This window comes from Nestor notabilis, unplaced genomic scaffold (genome assembly GCF_000696875.1).
Source record: "Nestor notabilis isolate BGI_N333 unplaced genomic scaffold, ASM69687v1 scaffold27388, whole genome shotgun sequence".
In the NCBI taxonomy this organism is placed as follows: domain Eukaryota; kingdom Metazoa; phylum Chordata; class Aves; order Psittaciformes; family Psittacidae; genus Nestor; species Nestor notabilis.
Window position 1 is genome coordinate 18,369 of NW_009941146.1, and position 25,404 is coordinate 43,772.

General features: G+C 37.4%; 1 protein-coding gene across 1 annotated transcript in view; it reads right to left on the reverse strand.

The window, feature by feature from the left end:
* KIF13A (kinesin family member 13A) overlaps positions 1-25,404 on the reverse strand; it is a gene marked incomplete at its 3' end in the record, with an annotated part of 96,953 nt that overhangs the window by 18,156 nt on the left and 53,393 nt on the right. Inside the window, exons 4-15 of the mRNA XM_010020721.1 lie at positions 19,890-19,982; positions 19,200-19,380; positions 18,082-18,169; positions 16,634-16,768; positions 15,989-16,101; positions 10,770-10,881; positions 10,163-10,375; positions 8,491-8,601; positions 7,053-7,187; positions 5,794-5,924; positions 3,917-4,003; positions 3,627-3,793 (exon numbers count right to left, since the gene is read on the reverse strand). Coding sequence (XP_010019023.1) covers positions 3,627-3,793; positions 3,917-4,003; positions 5,794-5,924; positions 7,053-7,187; positions 8,491-8,601; positions 10,163-10,375; positions 10,770-10,881; positions 15,989-16,101; positions 16,634-16,768; positions 18,082-18,169; positions 19,200-19,380; positions 19,890-19,982 — 1,566 coding nt within the window. The remainder of the gene's footprint in view (positions 1-3,626; positions 3,794-3,916; positions 4,004-5,793; positions 5,925-7,052; positions 7,188-8,490; positions 8,602-10,162; positions 10,376-10,769; positions 10,882-15,988; positions 16,102-16,633; positions 16,769-18,081; positions 18,170-19,199; positions 19,381-19,889; positions 19,983-25,404) is intronic.

Here is a 25,404-nt window from a genome sequence, read left to right on the forward strand (position 1 = left end):
GAAAAAAGGTAAATTTACACTTTTAGAGAAGTCTTCAATTTAACTTTTGAAAGAGCTTACACAGAAAACCCCATACCTTTCACAGTGAGAAAGCAAAATATGGTGTGAATTATACACTACCTAGTTGGAAGATGAAAAAATAAAGTTAAGCTTTTCACAATTTAAAAGAACTACAATAGTGTTTAAGTTAGATTTAAACACTACATTCCACAATTTTGGATTTCTCATGCCAAGTCAAATACATTAGGGAAGATTCTATCCAAAGCCTGCCAAACTCACAGCAAATTCCATACAATGTTAAAAGCCCAAAGTCTCAATCCTTTACATATTTATGTGACAAAAGTTCGATGGCCATGAAAAGACCATTCATACACAGTTAATCCTCTGTAAAATATTAGAATATTAACTTTGAACCAGAAGAACATACTTTCTCCATAGAATGAACAACATTTATTCCCTTGCTGCAATGTCACTTAATTCACATCTGGAATCTGTTAATCCAGTAACAACAATTGTCGTGGTTTAAGCCCAGCCGGTAACCCAGACCCACGCAGCCGCTTGCTCACTCCTCCCCTTTTTCCTCCCCCCACTCCCAGAAGGATGGGGAGGAGAATCGGAGGAATGTAACTCCCATGGGTGGAGATAACAGCTCTCCAGTAACTAAGGTATAATACAAACCACTACTGCTACCAATAATAATGACAAGAGGAATAACAAGGGAAAAGGACACAACCGCTCACCACCCGCCGACCGATACCCAGCCCGACCCGAGCAGCGATCTGGGCCTTCTGGGTGACTCTCCCCAGTTTCTATACTGGGCATGACGTGCTGTGGTATGGAATAGCCCTTTGGCCAGTTTGGGTCAAGTGTCCTGCCTCTGCTTCCTCCCGGCTTCCCATGTCCCTCCTCCCTGGCAGAGCATGAGACTGAGAAAGTCCTTGGTCGGAGCAAACATTACTGAGCAACAACTAAAAACATCGGTGTTATCAGCGTTGTTCCCAGGCTGAAAGTCAAAAACACAGCACTGCAACAGCTACTGAGAAGGAGAAAAATGACTGCGATAGCTGAACCCAGGACAACAATGCAGAGTTAACTCCTTAGGATTTCATTTAAGTTCATTTTCCTAAGCAAGCTAGAAGAAGGTTACAACACATGCTGCTTTACTAAGTTTCATCAAAATTCCCACCCTGAGCTGTAACAATTTTGTTTGCTTAAATGAAAAGCTGCATAATCTAATCACGTTGTTTACTTAACCACTGCACAGCATACAAGAATAAAGTAAACCTCTTTGCTGCATCCCGTGTTTGACCAGCATCACAAATTAGCAGTACAAGGCTGCCCTGACAGAATCCCACACAAACATGCTGAAGGGAAGAAAATCTCGATGTTTTCTTTACAGCTGTTTTCAAAGTTACACATTTTCCTCAGAGCTTCTTTGCAGCCGGATGCAGTATGTAACACTGTTGTACTGGTTACATGCCATAAAAACAAATGTGTTTGCGCCCTGGAGAAGCTAGGCTATTTATTTAAAGAGGGTTACTGTTCTCGAATAGATCAAGAAGGGTGGGAGGAGAATAATAGAAATCCCCCAAACCCTCATTTTGAGCTGTATAAATACATGCCTGTAAAATAATTATCTAATCAAATTTTTAAAATATGCCTTTATTCTCTCCCCATAGTTTCTCCAGTAAAATTAACTGTCTTCAGTTATTTAGTTATTTCTTCTTCCTTACCCATATTTATTCTTCATTTCATGGAAGAATAAATAATGGTATCATAACAAAGCTGCTTTACTTCTTACCTAACAAACTGGAAGCTTGTTAGAAAAAAAAATAAATTATTTTAGCTATGCCTTTGAGAAGAACACGACCTAGAAGTACTATTTAGTTTTGATTCAAAAGACCAGCTTATGACCATCACAGCCACTTGTTTTGTCAGGGTTTTATTATCACTTACTACTACAACTTAGTTAAGCAACAAGCTTATTGTTGTGTCTCCTGCTCCCCTTATGTGGGAGGGAGCAGAAGAGACAACAAGCAGAATAATTGGGTTATGATGCCTCTGAAACTGTGTGACATGGATGACTGCTAACGTTTGCTGTGCATTAGCGAGGCAAGAGCTCTAATGAAACAGCAAGGTCTGTACTGTTCTTGAGCAAACACACACAAAACCACCAAGACAAAAACTGGCCTGGACCACACCAAAAAAGCCTACTGAACTAAAACGTAAAGACACTTGAAATATTGTGAAGAATAGAATCATAGAATCATTTCAATCAGCTAGCTACCAACACATGAAAACTCAAAAAAATGTGACTCCCTGGTCAAATAACACTGACTCATTGTAGACTGCTACAGTTTAGTCAAATCCCTGGTTAGTGACAAGCGGATCAAGCATCAATTAATGCTTTCAAATTTCTCCAGCAGTCTCATGCATGAGCCAATCGAGTTCAAAACCTTTGTCCCAGTTTTGGCACAGATACGGGATGGTTTGAGGCCTTAAAACAGGCAATAGAATCTTCAGGAGGGACGACAACACTGAGGACCACCAGGATGGCAGATTCATCTGAAATTCGTCTCCTAGTATGAGTGAACCATAATAAGAATATTTCTGTTATCAGTCAATTTCACATCAATTTAAATGGCCCAACCCTGTAACTCAGACAAGCAATCCCATTAAACTGTAAAAAACCTGAGAACTATTGCTTAGAGCATCAAGCATATGAAACCATCATGCTGTACTCAACAGCAAAACAGAGAAAGAGTAGACAAGAAAAAAGTAAATACTGTATTTCAACAAGTAAGCCACAGCAAACAATGTAAATACTGCAAAGATATGAAGAAAGGAGAACAAAGAACAGTAGAATACTACCTACTGTGTTGTCTTGGTCAATGGCCAAAACTCAAGGCATATGCCTCTCAAATATGTCTATTAAAAAACCTGTGCAAAGCATTTAGTAGTTTACCAAGCTTTTCAGCATTTCTTCATACCATATCATATGAACTATAACTTGCTTCCTGGAAATCATGATGCACCATATAGTTTTATATAGACCATACCATTATTTTGTATATAATGTAATTTATTATAGTGTCCCAAAAAGGCATCACAATAGGTTTTATCAAAGATGAAATAAAATACTAAGAGTGATCAAGCATTAAAAACCATGCTAGCTGATGTTTTGACTGTTGGTTTGTTATTGTTTCTGTGTTTTTCTATGAAGGTTAAAATGGTGTCAGTAATATTTGATACAAAAGGGTGAAACTAACTGAGCCGTATTTGAGCACCCTTTTGTTTGCAGTAACTTGTAAACCCAAGAGGTTAGAGGGAATTGGATGATGTTTTGACAAGCGTATGATTACAACTCAGCTGCACTATAAAGGACAGCGGATATAGAGATAAAATTGTGTGTCAGGGCACAAACCAACTACTAATTTGTGCATACATTGTTATATATACATGTATGTATCTGTATGTACACAAATATATTTTATACTGTAACTGTAAAGTATCTTTTTCTGAAAAAGCTTCAGTGGAGAAAGTATACCACTTATTTTTACCCAGAAATTAAGTTCCATGCTGAATTTGTTAGACAATGAAAACGTTTTTTGTGGCAATTGCCTTACCATTACTATTCAGTGTCTTCATAATAACTTCCATTTGTGCAAACTCATAGTTGTAGTCTGGTTCTGAAGAAGCTTCACTAGCTGCATCCAGATCATGCTCTCCTAATGATGTTTCTTTCTCAGGGTCTTTCAGCCAATCTCGTCGTTTCCTTTTTGGTAAATTGATTCTGTGTAAAAATTGAAATTCAGTTTTTAAAAAGGTTTTTGCAGAACAGTGGAAGTAAAAGAAAAAAAACAACACAAAACCAGGCTGAAAGTAAAGAGGCTGGAATATAAATATCAACTATTACCTAAAAAAGTGGTTGTTTCCCCATAGTATTCTATCTCCATGCCATAACTGAGTGACAGAACATACCAGTGCACCATTTACACAGGATCTGAAAGAGAAAAAAAACACAATTTCAGTGAAATCCTAAAAATAGAAGGTTGAAAATTAACCACAAGATCTACTGTTTCTCCCATCTACAGATAGTGATTTGTATCACATGATGCACAAATCTGCCAGATTCTCATTAAAGAATCAACACGGATGATGCTGTCCTGATTTCTACTGTCAGAACTAAGCACAAAGCACCTTTCCCCTCTAGCTTTGGCTGGTACAACTCTTCAGTAAACACACAGACAGGGTTGCTTAATTACACGGTTTTCTTTAAATGCCCATGTCTCAAAGTGGGTCACTGCCTGTTTCTTGTAAAACCTGTAAACTTGGATGCATGCAAATCCTGCTGATAAAGCTTCCCAAGACACAAGTTAGTCAACAGAGAGCTGTAAAACATACTGTTAACATACTCGGCATCCAAGCATAAGAAAAGACCCTTAGATCCAAGTTTCATTCTTTCAACAAATGGAGTCTATTATTAACAAGGGTCTATTTTTGTGAACATCTGGTATACTGCTATATTTGCATTTAGGTGTCTAATATTTAAGTTTCAATCACAAAACAGGAAAAATGGAGCTGTTGAACTTTTTCACATGCAAGTCACAAAGCAGAACATTATATTTGAAAGGTAAAAAAAAAAGTAAAATGAAAAAAGCCTTTTCAGATGGAGCATTCCGAATTCAGCTGTCTCTCTCAAGTAAGTCAACACAAATGTGAGCATTTGCCTTAAAGACAGATTTTTTTTTTAATTTTTTTTTTTTTTTACAATGAAATCCTGGTAACTAAATTCCTGTTGACACTAGGATCTTAAGAACAGCTACTTAAGCAATGCAGATCAGGCACAAGTAAACCAAAATACGTTTTTTTCCACTGACATGTGCCTTTGTTCTTGCCAGTCAACATGACTGATTTCCAGTACAGTAACTCTATCACCACAAGTCTGAATCCCATCTGTTTGGAATTTTGTACTGTAGGCTGCAGAACTAAAATGCAAACACTAAGAGGTATTTTACTGAAGGTAGAGCAAAAGAGATCAGATTTTTAAAAAGATGTCTCTCAAACCTTTGTTTCTCATTCAAATACGTATCTATACTCTAATTAGATATTCAAGATTTCAAATAAGCAGTATGACCATTAAATAGAACAAAGGTATTGCTTATCACATGCCATTGGAGATGAACTGACAGACATTTACAATTCCACCCAAGAAGCCACAGTGCCCCCAAAATGAAAAATTAAAATACGGAAGTAGAAACAAAAGGAGAAATGTGACTTCACACTGAATATTTATGAGGCACAACAGTAATTAAAAGATTTAGAAAATAAAGATTTTCAGATCTTCAAAACACCTCTTTCTCACAAAATGCTGGGCTTTATAACAGAAACTACTCATGAGGCACAATTTATCCTCTCCCATCAAGACACAGCTCACTATCTCATCACACAGGCCAGGGTAGCCAGCAGCATCTCAGTGATCTCATTGCCACCCAAGATACAGACAAGCAATGGTCCCTCATTCTTACTGGATACTTTCTTATGATGGTTTATTCTGACCCAAACCACTGATAGCCTGTTATGCTACAAAGTAGGTGGGTGGGTGTGTACACATGTGGGGAAATCTCAGTTTTATTACTCAGTTTCACTTCTGAGTATCTAAGTCACCTATGCTGAAGCTACTTATTGATGAGAACACAAGATGCTTCTGACTATGTAAAGTAAAAATGTATGCAAGTTATCTTCTAGTAAAGACAAGCAAACACCTCACTGCAAAGTGCTGATCTTCCTTACCTTGCATTTTCTTTTGGTGTGAGTGTAACTTCTCCATCTAAAGCAACATCAATCTCACAGTGTTCTGGTTGGATTCCTATACCAAAGAGCTGTATATCCTGAGAGGTATCTGCACCAACTCTTGTGTGATCCTAGAAAATAAGCTGTTACTAAGAGACAAGTAAACTATCACTGTTTATATAACAAAGAAAATATTAGCTAAAGCACTGAGACTACACAATTTACACGCTCTCCTTTGATAAGCACTTCTGTAGAATAGAAATGGTGCCACAGCAGATTTGAAGATTGTAAAGGTCACACAGAAAACCGTTCTTCTGCTCTGCACTTTATTTTCATATGTTTTTAAACATATCAGACTAAAGCAGTTGACACACAAATTCCTATTTAAACATATTCTCAAACTTTGCTTCCATATAAGCAATAAATGCAAACAGGGAAGAAAATGAACCATATCATATAGGCATATATGAGGACAACATGGATAGTAAAATATGGTGCACAGAGCTAGCTGCTTTTCAGAAAATAGCTAACAGCAACTCAACTAAACATACTAATCTCTACATAATTTCAAGTCATATTGTAAATTCTACTGAAATACTGGACTTTGCTGCTGTTGGAGAAGTTGTGATTTGCTACCGTTCAAATACAGAACCCTATCTTGGCAGAAGAGTAATTATAAAAATAGATAGGATAGTCTTTCATATCTTACTCACAAGGAGCTCACATCTTCTTAATAACTCACTAGGCTTGTATTTGGCACTCGGACATGAAACTTCACTAAACAGAATGGTATGAAGGCTAGGGGCACTAGGAAAATACATTTCTGTAAATTTTTACAAGTGCTTTTTTCCCCTCTTAAGCTTTTCTGACATGGAAAATTATGTTTACTCTTACTGATTATTACTAAACATCATCTCTTTATGATTAACTCATTAAGTATTTAAAGCAATACTCAGTTCACTAACAAAAGGAAGCATCTAACATGAGGCTCTCCAAGTTCAGCCCAAACGGCGATTCCACTCGCATATTGCCTGGAAAAGCTAGAATTTATCTCAACACTAGCACACATTGAGTGCATGTCCCATTGCTGGCAATCAGGAAATCAATTAGGAAAACAACAAAGCTGGGAAACCCATCCTATTTTGCTGCAACTAGTCTTAAAAATCTATATTTACCCTGAGTAACAAATTAAGCCAGAAATGCGAAACAAAAAACAAGTGTCCTTTCATTCTGCACAAACATCCTGTTCACATTCTTACCTTTAAGTAGTAAACCAAAAGCTCATTGAGCGCAGGGTCCGCATTCAGATTCACCAGGTAACACTTGTCATCCCCAACCTTGATACCAGAAGACTCAAGGGAAATTCCCATGCTCTCTAACTGTCTTTGCCTCTCCTGCAAGCACAAAAATAGGTTAATCTTGCCTGCTACAATACACAGAGACAAGTACAGCAAGTAAATGAAAGCAGACCAACTAAAGCTGAAGGTGCACATGCTGAGCACATACTCAGTACGTCACTACCAGAAACAGAACTTAAGACATTGGTCAAGTACCATAAGTTGAATAGAGTTTATTTTTACACATCAACAATAAAAAGTTAGATCTAATCCTCAAACATCTGCTTCCCCAAATTGAAACTTACTTACCTGAGCAGCCCTATTGATTTTATTATAGCTACTCATAAGTAACACAATGTGGCTTTGAAACTCTATGTTAATTAAAAACTAGCCTCAGTTGCAATTACTTCAAAGATAATCATAGTCACAGATCATTTAGAATATAGCATGCCCCAATTTAGGTTTATTCATTTGCAGTATTTTTATTAATCCAGCTAAAGAATCTACTTGCTCACACATCTTTTGCTTTGCTGCAGTGTGGGGATTGGGGTTTTTTGTTTGTCTGGTTGGGTTTGGTTCCACCCCCACCCCCACATCTTTTTTTCTTCTCTTTTTTCTTTTATTTTTATTTAAACAGTGGTTGCACCAGATGTTGCTTCTGGAATATTAGGACTAGAAAAGGAAACCAACAATACTTTTCTCCAAGCTGTAAGTGGTGGAAATTAAGTAAAAGTACACTGGAATCTGGAAGTCTTATTTTAAGTACAATAATAATAAACAATCTCTAGTGAATACACGTAAACATTTTCCTTCTCTGGTTAAGAAGTCACTAAAAGGAAGAGCAACAAAGAGCCACAGATACCACCCAAAATTCTGATCCTTTTGTAATTCTTCATTTGCCTAGTCACTTCAAGGGAAACATGTCTAAGACCCCACTGTGGCCTTACAAACAAATGAGCTGCTCAAACATATTTTGGTGTTTCATTTTAAAAGCAAGTATTAGTTTTTATCAATGATATCATGGCACAGCTACGCTTATTCTAATAAAATTTCATCTAAAAAAAAAAAAAAAAAAAAAAATTAAAAAAAAAAAAAAAAAAAAAAAAAAAAAGCACCAACCAAAAGAACCCAAAACCCATCCCACAAAACAAAAGCAAACAAAAAACCTCCCCACAAAACCCAAACAACAACAAAACCCACAAAAACCAACCCCAAACAAAAAAGCAAGGGAAAAGACAAAGATCCAGAGGAATTTTCAGTAGCTGGTGGGAAAGACAGCACAGTCCACTAAAGCTCATGAAATTCAGTGACTTGCACTATATGAGTATGTGGCCTTTCCTCCTCATAGTTTCTGAAATACCTGTGCAATTTCTTCTGTCTTCCTTAGTTTTTCTTCCCAGGTGACTGTTAGTTCTTTTATTAGTTTTTCAGATTCTTCCAATTTCTCCTTCAATTCTGGTGCCTTCATGGCCTAAAAGACAGAAATTAAAATCCTCAGCTACTCTACCACTGCAACATCTGCTTCCACAAGGAAACAGAACACAGCAACATAATGTGAAATGCGGCCAGTATAGATTTCAACTCTATCCCCAGGTTTTTCATAGCAGATGAAGAAGAAACAGGTCACTTGCGAAGGAAAAGGATGGAATCAACCTATAATGGGTACAAATCTGAAACAGCTGAAAATTGACAGCTCCAAAGGCTAATGGAACCAACAAAATCTCTGGGCCTGGCCACTCAAGCTTCAGTGTCTGTAGAAAAATATCTGAGTATTCAAAAACTTTAAGTTTCAGCTCTCTGGAGTTCAATTGTAAAGTCTTTCTTCCAACAGTAGTTTCAAACACAAATTCCTCTTGATATTTAGCCTTCCATTCTATCTTTGTTTCACGAGTGTTCCTAGAGTTGCATTAAAGCTTTCAGACTGACCCCAGATGACCTTTGAAGGAAGGCATGCTCTGGAGGTAACACAGGCCTCTCATTTCACAATAGGAAACAAAATCAAAGGGCTTGAACGCATCCAGGCTGGCTGGCTCTACACAACTGTTTTTAACAGAAGATGTAAGAGAAAAACCTTTAAAAAAAAACAGGTAAGAATTTGGACACTTTCCTAGTGACTGTGTTCAGCCACAGTCTGCCAACATAATTAATAACATGCTACAATAATATTTTCCAATTTAAAATATGGGATTAGAACAGATTTTTATTTAAGAAGAAAGTGAATGGGTCCTTTTTCTTAAAGCCTATTTTCCCATTTCAGCCTGTAAGGAATTGTTCATACAAGAAACACTAAATGAACATAAAGTTTAAACACCACACATTTACCCCCAGATACACTTCTGTTCTTTTTCCACAGTATTTTGCGTCTTGCCTGAAAATATCAAAAATATTTTCCCAGTGCAATGCTTGATTTCCCCAGATATCACCAAGTAAGCTATCCTACTCTGATACTTTACTGTCCCATTACAAGTATAAACCTAAGATAAGCCACAATCACTCAGTGTTATTTGTTAAGGCAGAAAAGCAAATTGCTGATGGTTTCAGTGCTGCGATTTTCACTATTTTTTAATAGATTTTTACAAATGTCAAGAAGTGTCCTAGGTATTTTGTGGTCCAGTACCAGATTTACAGATTTTCGTTTTTCCATTTGACATCATAAAATTACATAATCCACCAACGCAAAAAAAAGTTTGCTAGTAAGTCTACATAATGAAGTTGTACTCTAGTTCTTACCTGTGCTGCATCAAATGTTGCTTGACACGAAGGTCTTCAAGAACAGACTATTCTGACAAGGGTCACCATCAGTACAACACTGTCCTCATTTAAAAGCAATTAAAACTAAGAAAACATTTTGTTGGGTTTATTTCAGGAAACAAAGTTAATTGTTTAAAAGAAACAAACCCACAGAAAAACCCTGAAGTGCAAGACTCTTCCTCTCCTCATTTTGTAAGACTTAAACAGAAAGCTAGTCTTCCAGCCAGATTTTGACATTTCCTTGGGAAACTCAGTTTTCATTGTACTGTGAATAATGTTACCTCAGCTTGTGAGAGCTGTTCTTTCAGTTTTTCAACTTCTTCACGTAGTTCTCTGATGACCCTAGCATTTGGATCTTCATTCACCACAGCGTGATTAACTATTCTTTTGGCTCTATCTGCATATCTCAGAGTAGAGAGTGTTTCTTCATAGTTGTCTGCTGCTGGACTAATTGTGGCTATCATGGCAGTTTGGCTGTTTCCTCCCAAATTGTCCTGTACAGTACATCCACAGAAAGTTTGAGAGTTAAAAATTGTTCTGAGACTATACAAAGTCTTTACAAGGATACTTAAAATACAAAGCTTAATATTTAGACACTGAAAAGTACTCTGGATATAAACTAACTAGTATGATCCATAAACATTTCCAGCCACCTCCACCATCTTCGATTCCATCACAACTGAAAACAGCCAAATAAGACTTCATATAGAATTCACACACGATCCAATTACGTTTGTATTACTCGGAATAACTTACAGGTAAGAGATCTTTGTAGCTCCTTTCTGTAAAAAAGATGAAAAATCCACATACACAAAGGTATGCTACAATGATCCTACAAACTATTAAGCTGACATCTTGTGAACAGACATAATGGAAAATATTAATTACCTTGAGAAGCCAAGTGAGTACAGAGTCTCTGTAAGGCACAAACTTGTTTTTCCCCTTTCCTGCTGCTTGGTCAGCAAGTGATGATATAACCAAGCCCAGTGTTGAAAGTGATCTATAAATGTAACACAGTAGAACAGCTTTAACACATATTCCAAATGTAGATCTAATAAAACACAGAAAAAGGTATTCACTAAATATTTTAATTTGTGCTTTGCAGAACCACACATCCAATTTTTAAACTATCATAGCATAATTTAAGTCAGAAATGACCACAGGAGATCAGCTAACCCATTGCTGAATACAGAGCAATGTATTTATTAAAGTCACACATTTGGAAGAAAAAATTATATCTGCAGTGTTTCATCTCATCTGGTACTAAGTCCAAGTTTTAACTATTCAGGTATTTAAAATAGTTTGGGAAGTGTAAAGCAGACTGCTTCACTACATGGAGAGTAATTGTCTTTGATTAGACATCTACTTTTTGTCAGAGACTAAAAATCTTTCTACCCTGGACACTGCCTTGTGACTCTCTTACAAGTCAGTGCTGGCAGCACAGCACAAGTCCCCCTTCCCTAGGAACCATGTTTTAAGAGCATTCCCTAGGAACCATGTTTTAAGAGCACTGGTTCAACAATAGACTAAAACTGAACAATTCTCTAGCTACAAGGAAGCATCCTCAAGACAAAGCCAGCTATGGCCAGGAGAACTAGTCTACCTGGTGAACCTGTAACTGATCAGACATCACGCAATAATGGAAGACTGCTCATCGGATAGGAGGTCCCTTGATAAATAGCTTCTTCTAATTGTGGTGGAGCCTCACTAGCTTCTTGTAGGGGAATAGATCAAACAATCTCCTAGGTACAAAAAAGCTGCACATGCATGAAAGAAAAAAGCCCCAGAATTGTTTAGCAGACAGCCACATCCCAAACATCACTCGAGTCATGAAGAAAATAGAGATAACTCATTGCTTTGGTACATGTACCACTTCTACCAACTGTAGAACTGTAACTGTATTAGCAATCTGTGCAAAATCTGTGCAAAGCATATGTGCATTATATAATCCAATTGTTATACAACCCTGTGTAAATACTAAATGACATCAGGGCTCTTGGGGTGAGTATGTTTAAGATAATAAGCTAGTTCAGGAGCCTGAGAACATTAAACAGATGCCTCAAGGGTTTTAAAACAGACAGCGCTGAAGCCCAAGAGCATACTGTTCTGTCATGCTCATGCCCATATACCCAGCTACTCTCTGTAACTACCAGGGAAAACTTCAGCACCATCACAATTAGACAGTCAAATACATCTTTAATTTTACTGTTCCACTCCATCCTTTTGAGTTTTCTTTCCAAAGCAGCAGCACTATTTTAGTTGATAGGCAGTGTTTGCACAGTATCTGTGCAGCTTGAAACTACCAGTGGTTCAGAAATGACATCTCAAAAATGACAAAAATGTTGCAGAAGAGTACTTCAAGGAAGATATCGGAGGGTAAGGTAACAAGAACTATCACGTGTCACAAAAGATGTCCCATATTGCATATGGCATAAAGATAGCATAGACCTGAAAGCAAAATTGAAAAAGAAATTTAGGGAGGGGCTATGCAATCTGGTCTCCCAGAAAGTACTCTATTTTGTAAATTCATCTATAGGACAACTTTCCAATTCACCTTTCAGAAATTCATAGCAAAAAGGACAGTTAGTTTTAGTTTGTGACCTAAACAAAAGCCTAACAACCTCTGAAAGTTTGTGGAGGGAGGATGGAGGAGAGAAAATTGGTTCTTGCCTCCAGCCTCCACAGACAGAGATGACAGCGTGCTAAACATGAGAGAGCAAACTGAAGGATGCTCTGTGCTGCTCCATAGCAACCTCCTCCTACAGCACAACTGCAAAGTACCACCAGCACACTCCCAATGGAGTCTATCTTCAAGGAGCATAATGTTAAAAAACCACCCTAGCCTATTTTCCTCAGATTCCTCTTTCAGAAACGTGAAAACCAAAGCCAAAAACAGACGGAGAGGGACAGAAAGGACAGTCAGAAGGAAGATAGGAAGAACAGGGATTCAAAAATGCCTGTCCCTGAAAACTATTTCACAACAGGGCTGCAACACTAATTTGAGTGGGCACTGCATTTTAATAAACAGGAAATTATAAGCTACAGTTTATTAACACACAATTAAAAGATGTGATAATGTTTCTGCTCCATACAAATAATGATTTTATTTTACGACTGTTAACATCTGCAATAAAAACCAAACTGGAGTCATTTATGTATTCTGCTTGAGATTTCATAATACAAAGCTGTTTAAAGACTTAAAGGAAAGCAGTAAAAGAAATGGCTGCCCAACAAAATAATTACAGGACTCATCGGCTGCTTTGCTTCATGCTAAATGATGCAGAGATCCGTCATTACTCTGATCCTATCTCTCACTACTTATATAATGAATCAACTGGAAGGCCTAAAAGCTCACAGTGTAGACTGAGGCAGTTCAGAAGTAGCACAGTGAACTTATGTAGTGCAAGAGCATGGGAAAGTGCCATTTCTGCACACTTTCAGTTCTTCTTGTCCCTGTTCCTCAGGCATGACCAGGCTGCCCTTGCTAGCAGGTGGTGGGGAGTTTGCACACTCCCACCAGCAGCCCGAGTCAGCCGTGTTCAAAGTGAAGTGGTGCTTCCTCTCTGCAGGGAACAATTTTGTCTCTGACACCCATTCAGGCCACTTCTGTACAATTTACCAAACTCTCCAATGAGCAGAATCCACCTTACTGTTAGTTAACTCTGAATACAGAAAAAAACCTCCCTAAAATGAGATTGGAGCCAGACCTGTCTCAACGCATTCCTTCCTCCGCCTACATTTTAAAGGCTTCTTTTTGCATTCTCAAGTTAAAAAGACAACCGCTATGATTTTACTAATCAGAGTTAAAATTGCAGACTGCTCACAGAAAGTATTTTTCTTAGCCACTAATTGTCAGTTTGTTTATTCTGCTTCCTCCTACTATTGTATTCTAGATTTTCTTTGACTTCACCACAAAGAGTTGTTAAGCGCCTGTGTTTCTACACTCTGTATGGGAACTAGCACATCCTGGGGAGGAACAAGCACATACAGCTTTCCTATGAGGTATGGCAAGGCCCCCAGAACCCTCAAAAATAAAGAGCAGATGCCCAGTACCTTCACTAAGGTAACTCTTCATCAGGTCTAAATAAAAACAGAAGTAATCTTTATTACAACTTCATGAAGGTTTTAGTAAAATGACACAACTCTCCATTGTTTCAGAAAGCGGGAGTACAATCCATTGCATCCCCTCTGCAACATGCTGTTCCAAGATAGGTAAGAGGACTATCTGTGGGACCACGGTGGCAGCTACCAGGGCCCTAGCAAGGTTTCATCAGAAACAAACAGCACAGATGCCTGCAGAGACTGACGGAAAGTCACACGACACAGTTTTGGTGTGCACAACTGAGTGCACTTGTTCCCTACCTTGTAAGTACAGAAAGAGGTACATTACTTCCACATTTTTCTTCAAGGCAATAAAACATAGCACAGGCAAATTTATTTGCCAGGTAATATCAGCAGCTCCATTTTTAACTCACTAAACATAACACATGCTACCAATACATCTTACTGCTTTTTTATAAAAGAGTAAAAAGTAATAAAAAAAGGAGCTGGCATGGTAAAGTATATGGTTTAAGTATACTGTATCACTCCAGAAAATATTGCCTTTCCCTAATAATATGCATCACACCCAAGAGAACATCATATACAATGCTCTTTGAAGAACTAGTCTGATAAAACATGTATACCAATTTTGAGGCTTCCAGGGAAAGTCAGACTTTATTAAAGCTCCTAGTAACAGCAAAAAAATCTAACAGAAGACACCAAGCACAGGATTAAGAATTGTCTTTCACCTACCAGTTCCAAAAGAGTTTTCAAATAAAGGATGCTTAATAAATGGACTAAGAAATTCATATTTATATTGTACAAGAATTTAATTGGTGGGAAAATGTAGAGGTGTCCATTTCCTTTTTAAAATAGCTTTTACAGAAAAGTTTGGTGCTTGCATCTGAAGTCCTGTCTTGTCAAAGAGGTTCAGCATGGGCAGAACAACCTTGCCCTACTGCATCAATACCATAAAAATTTAACACTGAGTAAAACATTCTAACAGGAAAGAAAGTCTTTCTGTATCTATAGCTACACTTCCAATTTGTTAATAGCTGTTGGGAGAGTTGGCATTTGAATTGTTCCTCAAGAATTTGCAAGAAACATTTAATTTCACCTTTGTTTATATAAAATACAAATACAGTTTCTGGTAAAACCAATCTGAATTTAACTAATAACCTGTGGGGTAAAGGTGCTATACCTGCCATTGGGCAGACACATAATTTTGTTTCACAAGGACTACTCAGTGTGGCTACCAATATGATATACTAACCACAAAGTAAACCAGAAATTAAGCTAGAAAGAGTAAACATGTTCAAACTCTAAAAAGAGGCAATTTTAAATCATTTTAAGTATGAATGCTGTTCAAACACTTTTTGTGCTGTCGTTGCTGACTTAAAATACCAAAACATTTTGTAATATTTTAAAATTACATTGAAAAAGTAGTGGCTTTTAATGTTAACAGTTGAACTCTTTCTTTCCCAGGAAAATTAGTATATTTAAGACAGCAGTAATAGTGTGCTAAACTCTTGCTTTTGGGCAGTAACACAGTAATTACGGTAAAAAAGCGCCTTGAAACTTGTCCTTTCTTGAGTACAAATGCCCAAGGCAATGCTAAACTAACACAGCTTCATTCTGATCTGGTTTTCTTAAACTATGAATTATACCCTTACATATTTTAATACATGTTGGAACAAAGCCATTCAACTCTGCAACTTTGCATTCTTCCTTAAGCAGATGATGAGACAAAACACATGAGCCTGGGGACAGGGTGTATAAATGAATCACAAAAGGTATATACTTAATTAAAGAGTGGTGTTGTCACTTTTTCCAGATAAAATTCATATAGCCCTCATCTGAGTCAAGTATGAATCAGGGTCCCTACACCAATGTAATGAAACACAGTGTTTAGCATGGAGCAGCTAAAAAACCTGTATCAAACTGCTTCTGATGAGGTCTATAATTTGAACTGACTTGTGACAAGCACACCAACAGAGGCGGCCAGGGAAATAGCAGTAATTCTTACAAAGAGTAAGCTCTGCATCCTGCATATGCCAATGTCTTACTTGTTTATGTTGCTGCCTTCCTTCAGGCGTTCTCCTGCAGCTCCTGTTTTGGACCCTCTTTCACTCCCAGCCAAATCTACCAGGCTGACCTTGCTGACCTTCTCTCCAGAATTCTGTGCAGACAGGACATGGAAGAACAACAGCTAAGAAACACTGGCACCAAGTGCTAACATATCCGGCATTGGCCCCGTGAAATACTTTTCATAACAATGTGGTTAAAGTACCAAATTCAAGATACAAGAGAAGAAGGAATTGTTCGAGTTTTTATAGCTCTTAAAGAGTTACTCATTTATTTTGTAATAAGGGATGAAGCACTAATGAAACAGAATCAGCTGTATGGTAATATAAATAACCTTACTGGCAGAGCAGGCCATGAAAACATATCAACTTCAACAACAGTTAAGACCTAAGACAAGTTTCATGGTAACAATAGAATCTGAAGAAGTGATCCAACTGTTTATCTGGTGTGCTTCCTCTCTCTTCCAGGGTTTTCTCAATCCTATGGTCTTGCCAGTACTGCTTTGATTACTGGACCCCATGGCATTAAAGGTAGAAGCATGGCTAAACAGATAACACGTGGAAGAGGAAGGAAGGAAGGAAGAAGGATTCAGCATGACTTCATAATTAATCATCAGAAATACATACACCAGAATGCAGGTCATAAAGTGTCTGAGTCACTATAATATTGAATACAGCATGAGAGCGGCTGCTTTCTTCATTCATGTTGGTTGCAGCAACTGTTCGTGATTTGTTTCCCTCTGACATCAGTGACTCAATATCCTAGAGCAAAAAGAGTAAAAAGTGATGTTAGGATAAAAGGATATATTGTGCTTGTTGAACGAAATACCCATTTAGATGGAAGGGTGTGTACATACGGGACAGAGGAGGACGGGAAGGCAGAAGTAATGAGAAAATTCTTTGCACATTCTGACATGTATAGGGACAGAGGGTGTGCAGTTCCACAGAATGATGATAGATCACGTCCGCTTTAAGAGCTACACTTAAAAAGCTTTGCAACTACAAGTAATGAACCTACTCCTTATCTGCTGCTAAAATATGTTGGCCACATCCACATTACAAATCACATTGTTTAATGCCAGTAATCAGGCCAGCACAGATCTACTTACACAAGTGAACACAATGCATCTCTTCACTGAACTGTACTAATACTATTCTTCACTTAACTGGCTCAAAGGGTTACCTCACTTGGAGCCTGGACCTTCCCAAATATATAAAAACAAAGATGACTATGCTGAGTCTGAGATATGTGCTTGCTGAGTCTGCCAAGACAGTTTCATAAAAGTCATCAGCCAAAAATTAATTATGAATAGAATTTTCTAGAATTTGAACAAAGAAGGTATGCTTTCAAAGCATGCAATTCACCATAAAGAGCTGCAAAAGCAGGTTTTATTACTCTATAAATATGTGCAGATGCTTCAGAAAAATAAAAATCCTCATTAAAAAGCTAAATGGTTCCCACATAATGCTACATAGAGCATGAACGCTTTTTAAAATCCAACATTTACAAATTAACTTCCTCATAAAAATAAACCTACACAATTCAAACAACTGCTCTGCTTTAATTATTTCCATTGTAGCTATAGTAGTTCATTGGCGTATACTTATTACTGGCTTACTTGAATGAGTTTTGGTAACTCAAGTGGGTTCAGATGCTGTCATGATTTAATTTGTGAATTATAAAAGCTATGTTGTAGCCTCTCATGCAATACATCTGTATAAAGTAAGAGGTTGTATTCAACAACAAAATCAAAGGAATTCATCCTGGAAGACTAACATTCTTATTTTGGAAGCCTCATATTTCATGTGCCAAGGAAACATTGTGTTCTTAATATATCCTCCATGCATTGAAAACAGCAAAATAAAGAGATACCGCTATTATATTTTTAACCAACATAAAGGCAATTCCAGTGCTTTTACATGAAATAAATATTCCTGAAGCATTAGAGAAGATCTTTGAAATTGCCAGACACCATAAATGCACTCAAGAACCAAAATGTCTGGATAGACACTACTTTAGCTCTTGTAAGATTCCTACTGCTTATGTAAAAGATGTTATTATAAACTAGATTTACCTCAAAGTTTGTAACAGCCAGCTGAGACAGGCCATCTACGTATGGTCCCAACACTTTGTGCTCTCGAACCTTAAGGGACTGCCGACTCCTATGAAATAAAGCGGACTTTACACACAATCCACAAGAATGAACTTTATTGAAAAACAAAAACTGCAGTATGAAATTATAAAAATCTTCCATATAGAAGTCATCAATTTATGCCTTACAACTGTAACAGAAAGAAAAAGTCTTCCAGATTTTTTTAAACTCAAATTAACAATAAAGACTCAAATTAACCTAACCAGTTTTAATCTACATACATGAATTATTTTTAATGCATCCCTCCACCCCAGTATTTGAGGCTACAACAGAAACTGAGATGCCTTATTAGGCAGAAAGAATGCTGACAAAAAAGGAAACAAAAAGTCTTACCCTCCTCCCCCCAGCAATTTGCTAAAGCTTCAATTCTTGCCTTTTCCACACTTTGTTGACATATGTAAGTCTCAAATCTATTCTTTTAACTAACTTGCATACTTCTGCACCTACTGCAATTATGTTCAAAATATACCACATATAATCAATGCTCACATGAAAAACTCTATCAAACTACTTCTTTGTCTAGTCATCTCCAAGCCAGAGAGCCTAACCGGTATTTTTGCATAGACAAAATGGAAGAAAGAATTCCATGGGTAAATTCTGAGGTATTACCTTTCCACATTCAAAAAGTTTTACATTTAAACCATGAGAATCAAATTGTAAATAAGTTTCAAATTCCTTCTAGCTGATGAAAATTCATACCTGAATATGGTCTGGATCATGTAACAAAAATACCCAGAATTCACTTGTACATTGTTCATATATTGTTTGTTTGCATCGTTCAATGGTACCTCAATATTTAAATTGATCCACACCACTTACTACTTCATATATAGGCTTTACATGGATATTCTTTCCTTTCTAGTGTTTGACATCTAATCTTTTCTAAAGAAGTCTTATACAATCTGGAAAAAACCAAACAAAACCACAAAAACCAATCAAACAAAACCAAACAACTTCTCAAGAGCTTCCAAAAGTGATTTCTACTTCTATAGTGTCAGACAAAAATAAGGAAGACTGTGGGACAGAGTGAAGCTACTCACCCTTTTGGGTCAAGCAGATCTCTGACTTTCTCATTGTAGATTTCCATATAGGACACTTCGACTTTAAAAGTATGAGATTCATTTTCTTCCACAGAGATTCTCTGAAATAAAGCACAACAGAGCCGTGGGATCAGACCCAGCTGCTCTGCACTGCCCATCATTGAAAAGGATTTTCCTGAACCTAAAGGAAAAAAGGAGAAGAAAATGCTTTAGAATGTAGTTTCTGAGCTACTCATTTGTTCATAAAAGCATGTTTAATTCTCTTTTTATTCCTCCAGAAGCACGTATCTGAACAACATGACATGCTGTTCGAGACAGATAGCTTGCTCTTCGGAGTTCAAGGTACAGGTAAACAAAAAGAAAAATGACCTTACAGGTGTTTTCTTTAGCAGGGCTGTTGCTTGGGACCCCTTTGAACACCCTCAAACATTAAAGACTGAATGAACCTTTGGTATGAACTACTCCTTTCAGGTTTTGAAAGCAACCCCAACACATACTAACTAGAACATATTTACAGAGCTGCTTTAAGAACTTTATATTGTCACTGATTGTGCTAAATGCTTGGCATTTAACATTATGATATCTCAAAGTACAATTTTTTAATATTATTTATATTAATATTTATGTTTTGTTCATCCCACTTCCCACGTGCATGAAAAGTATTCTTCCTCTTCAGCATACAAGACCCACCTGTCTGTCCATAGGCAAAAATACAAGCATTATATCCCTGAAAGGCCTTTTCAAGAATTCCTTCTCCAAGGCACTTGAACACCATTTCTTGACCTAGAAAATAAATATTTTAAAGTTTATTTTAAATGGAATAATAGACTGAAATTTTATGAAAACAAGAAAAAAAAAAAAAAGGTTTGTAAATTATTTATACTATCAAGTACACTGATGAATAAACAAATTATTTCAAGTACAACTGAGTGACAAGTTCAAAACCACAGCCTGAAACTAGTGTGCTTAAATATATTGCTGATTTTCCTGTGAAGGGAGCAGTTCTTTGAAAGTTGATTGCTTAGAAAATAAAATAAATGCCTAAATTTTGTATTGTTTAAATTTTGCAATTAATATACATTACTTATTCAAAAACTAAAATCAAAAGAGTCCATTGCAATGTAACCCATGAGTGAACTAGGATATTAGAGGTACAACAAATACCATGCTAGAAATAGTAGCAGTTGTTCTCTTGAGAACTGGCCTCAAGTCTCACCGCAAGCTATTATGATTCACCTCACGATAAGGTGATGCTGGAACCAAGATGACATTCACTCTAATGACATTCAGGAAGAAAATGTGTATTACGAGGCTGCAAGACTTTCAACAGGGCTGTTTGAGGCTGCATTCTGCCAAATCCACAGTTTGAAATATCAGCTGCAGAATTTCATAGTCTGAAAACTGTCTCCCTGTGCCAGGCATATTATAGATGCACTTCAATCTTTTAGATGCAGAAGATGTAAATAGGCATGGTGGTTGATTTTTTTTTTTTTTTAATAGGAAAGCCCAGAATTTGTATGCCATGAAGAGGGTCAATGGGTTGTCTGCTTCAAGTTCTGATAAGAGAATTCTGATCAGCAGTGTGTAAACCCAAAACAAGCAGAGCTGAGCTAAGGTGCTTGGTTTTAATCTTACGTTCACTGTCTGGTGACTTTCTGAACAGCTATGATCACTGCATCTCTCATTTCGTTATTTTCAGCACTTGCTGGTTACAATAAACTATGTTGTACAGTGGATGCAATAATGACTTTCATAGATCTCAAAATGGAACATACTGACATAAAAAAAACCCTAGCTATACATTTATACATTGCATGAGAATATTTACACTCCATTATCCTTGAGTAACTAGTAGCCAGAGAATTCCTGCAGAACAACCTTCAGAATGATTTACACGCACATAACTAGAACTACAAGTATTACATTACCTTTATTTTCCTTTAACTGTAACCTAATTTCTCTTCTGCTATAAAGAAAAAAATAGCTCAGTGATGCCCTATGAAATGGTCTTTGTGCATCTTTCCAGTTGATTTTCTAAAATTCCGAAGTGTCACTGCTCCTTGGATTAACACAGTTCAGAAATGGAATTAAATACAGGAATACTGGAATTAAAACCAGAAGAGAATCTGCTGTACTCTGAAATAAGTCCATCTCCTTCCCCATGCACATTCATTCACTTATTCAATAATATCTATGTCAAGAGAGCACTGTTGAACAACCTGAAAACAACTACAGAGAATGTTAAACTACTGAAAAATCAATGAAGAAAATATATCAGCAGGATATTTTAAAAAGAACATAAAATACAGAAAAATTTGCTTTCCAGCCAGTTCCTGAGGGCCCATTTTGAAGTTACCAAATATCAAAGAGGCAGGGAGCCACATACTATCTTGCCGAGCAAGAACGCAAAAATCAAGCAAAGATTGAAGCTGAGTACAACTATTAAGAGGCAAGTATATATATTCTACAATAATTATGAGCAGTGAGCAAAACCATTTGTCAGAAGAGGAAAAAACTTCTGACTGGCAATAAACCAGTAACCTTCATGTTTCCCAAGGGGGAAAAAAAAAAAAAAAAAAAAGGAAACAAACAAAACAGTAGATACCAAAACGTTATATAAAACTGTGAATGGTCATAATAACAGTAAGATAACTTAATGGTCAAACTACCAGGAGGTAAAATAAGATCTGTTTTTAACAGAAAAGAACACAAGATGTTAAGCTTCAACCATGGATATTTTATTCATTTGCTAATGCAATGCACTGTTGAGGGTAACATATCATCCATGAGATTTTGTTATTTTTCATTAAGAAACCTCACTGCTTCCCCATGAATTTAATCAGTGGCTTTGCAAACCGATTTAAAAAAATTTGTATTACGTAGAATTGTCTATGTGCACTTACCGTCAAAAGAGATAATGCAGTTCCATTGTTGCATTTTTGTTTTGTTAAATAAACCTACACCACCTGCCATTAACACTTTTGCTTATTTATAGGACTTCACTTCCACAGACACCCAGTGCTTAGAGGTAAGCAGAAGTTTTAACTTGATTCTAACTTAATTTACAGAAAAAGGGAGAATTACAGAAAGGAAAAAGATATTTAGTTAACAGAAAGATTTCCCTTACACTGACCTTTACTGCCTTTCAGACAGGGTTTCCCAATCTTCCAGCTGGCTAAGACCATTACATTACAATCTTACGGAGGCAACTAAAGGCTTGACACTGAAAAACCTGTCCCCTCTCCCATCCTCTGCTCAGAACACAGGCAAGCCTTAGGTGACTGACAGATGTGCAACTAGCCAAGCTGAGGAAAGTGTACCCAAGGCTGTCAGGGACCCAGGGTAAGCATACAAGCTGCCACTTCTCGCCGGCCAGGATCTCCCATCTGCTCAACCCTTTGAGGACTGGGGACCTAAGCCTGGTGTATTCTCATTACAGACAACAGCCTAATAATCTTGTTTCCTTTACTTTAAAGAGCAAGACTGTTAACCTGGAATCATGCAGCAAGAAAGATTATTGAATGATGTTGCTATACACTCTATACCTCTAGTTATGGCCCATGTGGCAGTGCCCTTAATGCTCCAAGGTATAAAACCCTACTAAGACATTGTTAGAGATGCTCCGATAATCAAAACCTGAGAAACACTGGTAGATGCCCACTCAGTTCTGAAGACTTACATCAAGACAGTATGAAAATCTTTTCCGCTTTTACCAGACATCTCTGTCTTCATAGCCTCAAGACTTTATCTGCACATTTTGACAAGTGCAACAGCAAGCCTGATGCCAACAGTAGGGGGAAAACAGTAAATCTTGCAAAGATCAAATTAATAACTCCTTATCTCTCAGGCAGCCACTTCCAGGAGGAGACTGACCCAAGAATCTTTCCATCAGCTCTTAGGGCTGTTTTCAGTCCTAAGAAATTCTTCACTATGAGAATGGTGAGGCCCTGGCACAGGTTGCCCAGGAAAGCTGTCCCTGCCACACCCCTGGCAGTGTTCAAGGCCAGGTTGGACGGGGCTTTGAGCAACCTGGTCTAGTGGATGGTTTAGTTCCTTCCATCTAGTTCCTGCCAGCCCCATGGGCAGGGGGGCTTGGAACTAGATGATCTCTATGATCCCCTCCAACCCAAATCATTTGATGATTCTATGATTTTCACTCAGTGATGTTCATCACTCTGACGTGCTCTTGACATCCTTCCATAAACATTTCTCTTTTTTGCAGTAACCATACTGAAGACTTCAGCATTCAAAGTGGTATCTGCAACTTACCTGAAAGCTAAAGGAAACCCATCCTCCTTCTCAGATTTATATTTTTAACCTACATTCGTGGAACTTTCGAATGCCATGTTTGTGCTACCACTATGCATCAAGGGCATTTAGCATGGCACTCAGAAGCTAAAAGGTTTTTTCACATGTTCTCTACCTACTGAAATGGCTGGGTATTCCAACAGAAAAAGTACAGAACAAAGTAAAGGTGGCAAAATATGGCAGTGCATATGTTAATAGTGGCTCTTAAATTATTAACAAACCTAAAAAAAGCCTCCACATTATCTACCCACAAAGCTGCATGCAAAAAATCTTATGTTGGAATCTCTAAGCCAGAAGAATTATTAGAACATTTAAATTTGGAGAATATGCAAGATAAAAAGTCCCTGAAAACAGAAAGATAAATACCCTGACATGCAAAAATACAACACACAATTTTCAGAACAAGGAATTTAAGTATTCTTACATCTCTATGCTCTTTCACCTTCTCTTCCTCCAAATCATCCCCTTACAGTTCCTGAAGCACTAGTCAGGAAATCCAATTTGACAGTGCTGCTGGGAAAACCTCCACATCGCAGAGGAACCCTAGGACCCCTTCTCACAATCTGGAAAATTAAGCTATTTACAGATAAAGATTAAACATTCTCAAGTTCTCTTGACTGGTGACAGACAGCTGAAGAGAAGGAAGAAAAGGGAGGGGAGGAAGGAGGGCCACTCCCTTTCCAACAAAACTCCCTTTTAAAAAGGCAGTTGCTATCTTTCCTAAGAGCTGCCCATTTAGCGACAAACACGTTCAAGTTGTACTGTAACGAAAATTTCAGTGTGTGGTTTTTAGATATCTAGTATTTCTAGTTCAGAACAACCTGTCAATCTGAAATAGGGATAATAGTCTCATGTTAGCACACATTCATTCAGCCAGGTTGTGACTGCAACGTTATGACACATCACTGCCATTCCTGGAACCCCCTCCCTTACATGGCAAAAACAGCTAGAACCAAGTAACAACTTGTTATGCACAACACTGAAAAATCAAGTCTCTATAGGGCCTAATCTCTAAGCCAGAACATTTGAATAAGCAAATCTTGACAGCAATAAATCACAGCTGGTTCCATGACCTAATAGTCACAATAAAACCTGATCCGTGGCGATTAGAATTATTAAAAGCTCTGCTACATAATAGTTTTAAAGAATATCACTAAAATGGGAAGATAGATGCCTATGGTTCACCTTAACAAGAACCTAAAAGCACAACAGCTAGCATCATCTAACTACTGCAGTCTAATGTTACAGTAATGACAAAACACTGGACTCTTTAATGTTAGAAGCCTTGATCCACTAAAAGTTCTCCAGTGCTTCAAATTAGGTACTGTAATGTCTATGTCTTAAGTGCTGGACCCATACAGCACTAAAGCCACACTGAATAAGTTCCCCCCAAAATTTATATGTCAGATGTCAGCTGTATGACACAAAATTAAGCCCCACATGCTATGTAGAGGCTCCTTTGAAAGGAAAAGAAGGGAAAAGGGGAAAGGAAACAGTAAGAAAGGGAAGAAAGGGATAGGTTTCTCCCATGTAACAGCTTAAATATTAGTCAGAATTACAGACAGACAATTCACGATCTCTTGTGAGGGTAGAAGAGTATAGTTCTTTAAGGTAGTTTGTTTCCTTTTAAAACAGCTGCTAAAAGAGCAGTAGTCAGTACACATATTTTCTATAATATTAAATATTAGCCCAGAGTCAGGTGTTTAGCCTTCCAGGACGATGCAGCCTGCAGAAACACAGAGCTGAGATTTCAGGCCAAATGTGATGCAGCTTAGGGAATTTCAGAAAAATCCACCAACAAGTTGATACAGCACAAGTTCCTTGGAATCAACCTGCCCAAGTGCCATGGTAGTTATTTATACCATCTCTTGAATCCTTCCCCAAACTGAAGGGTTTC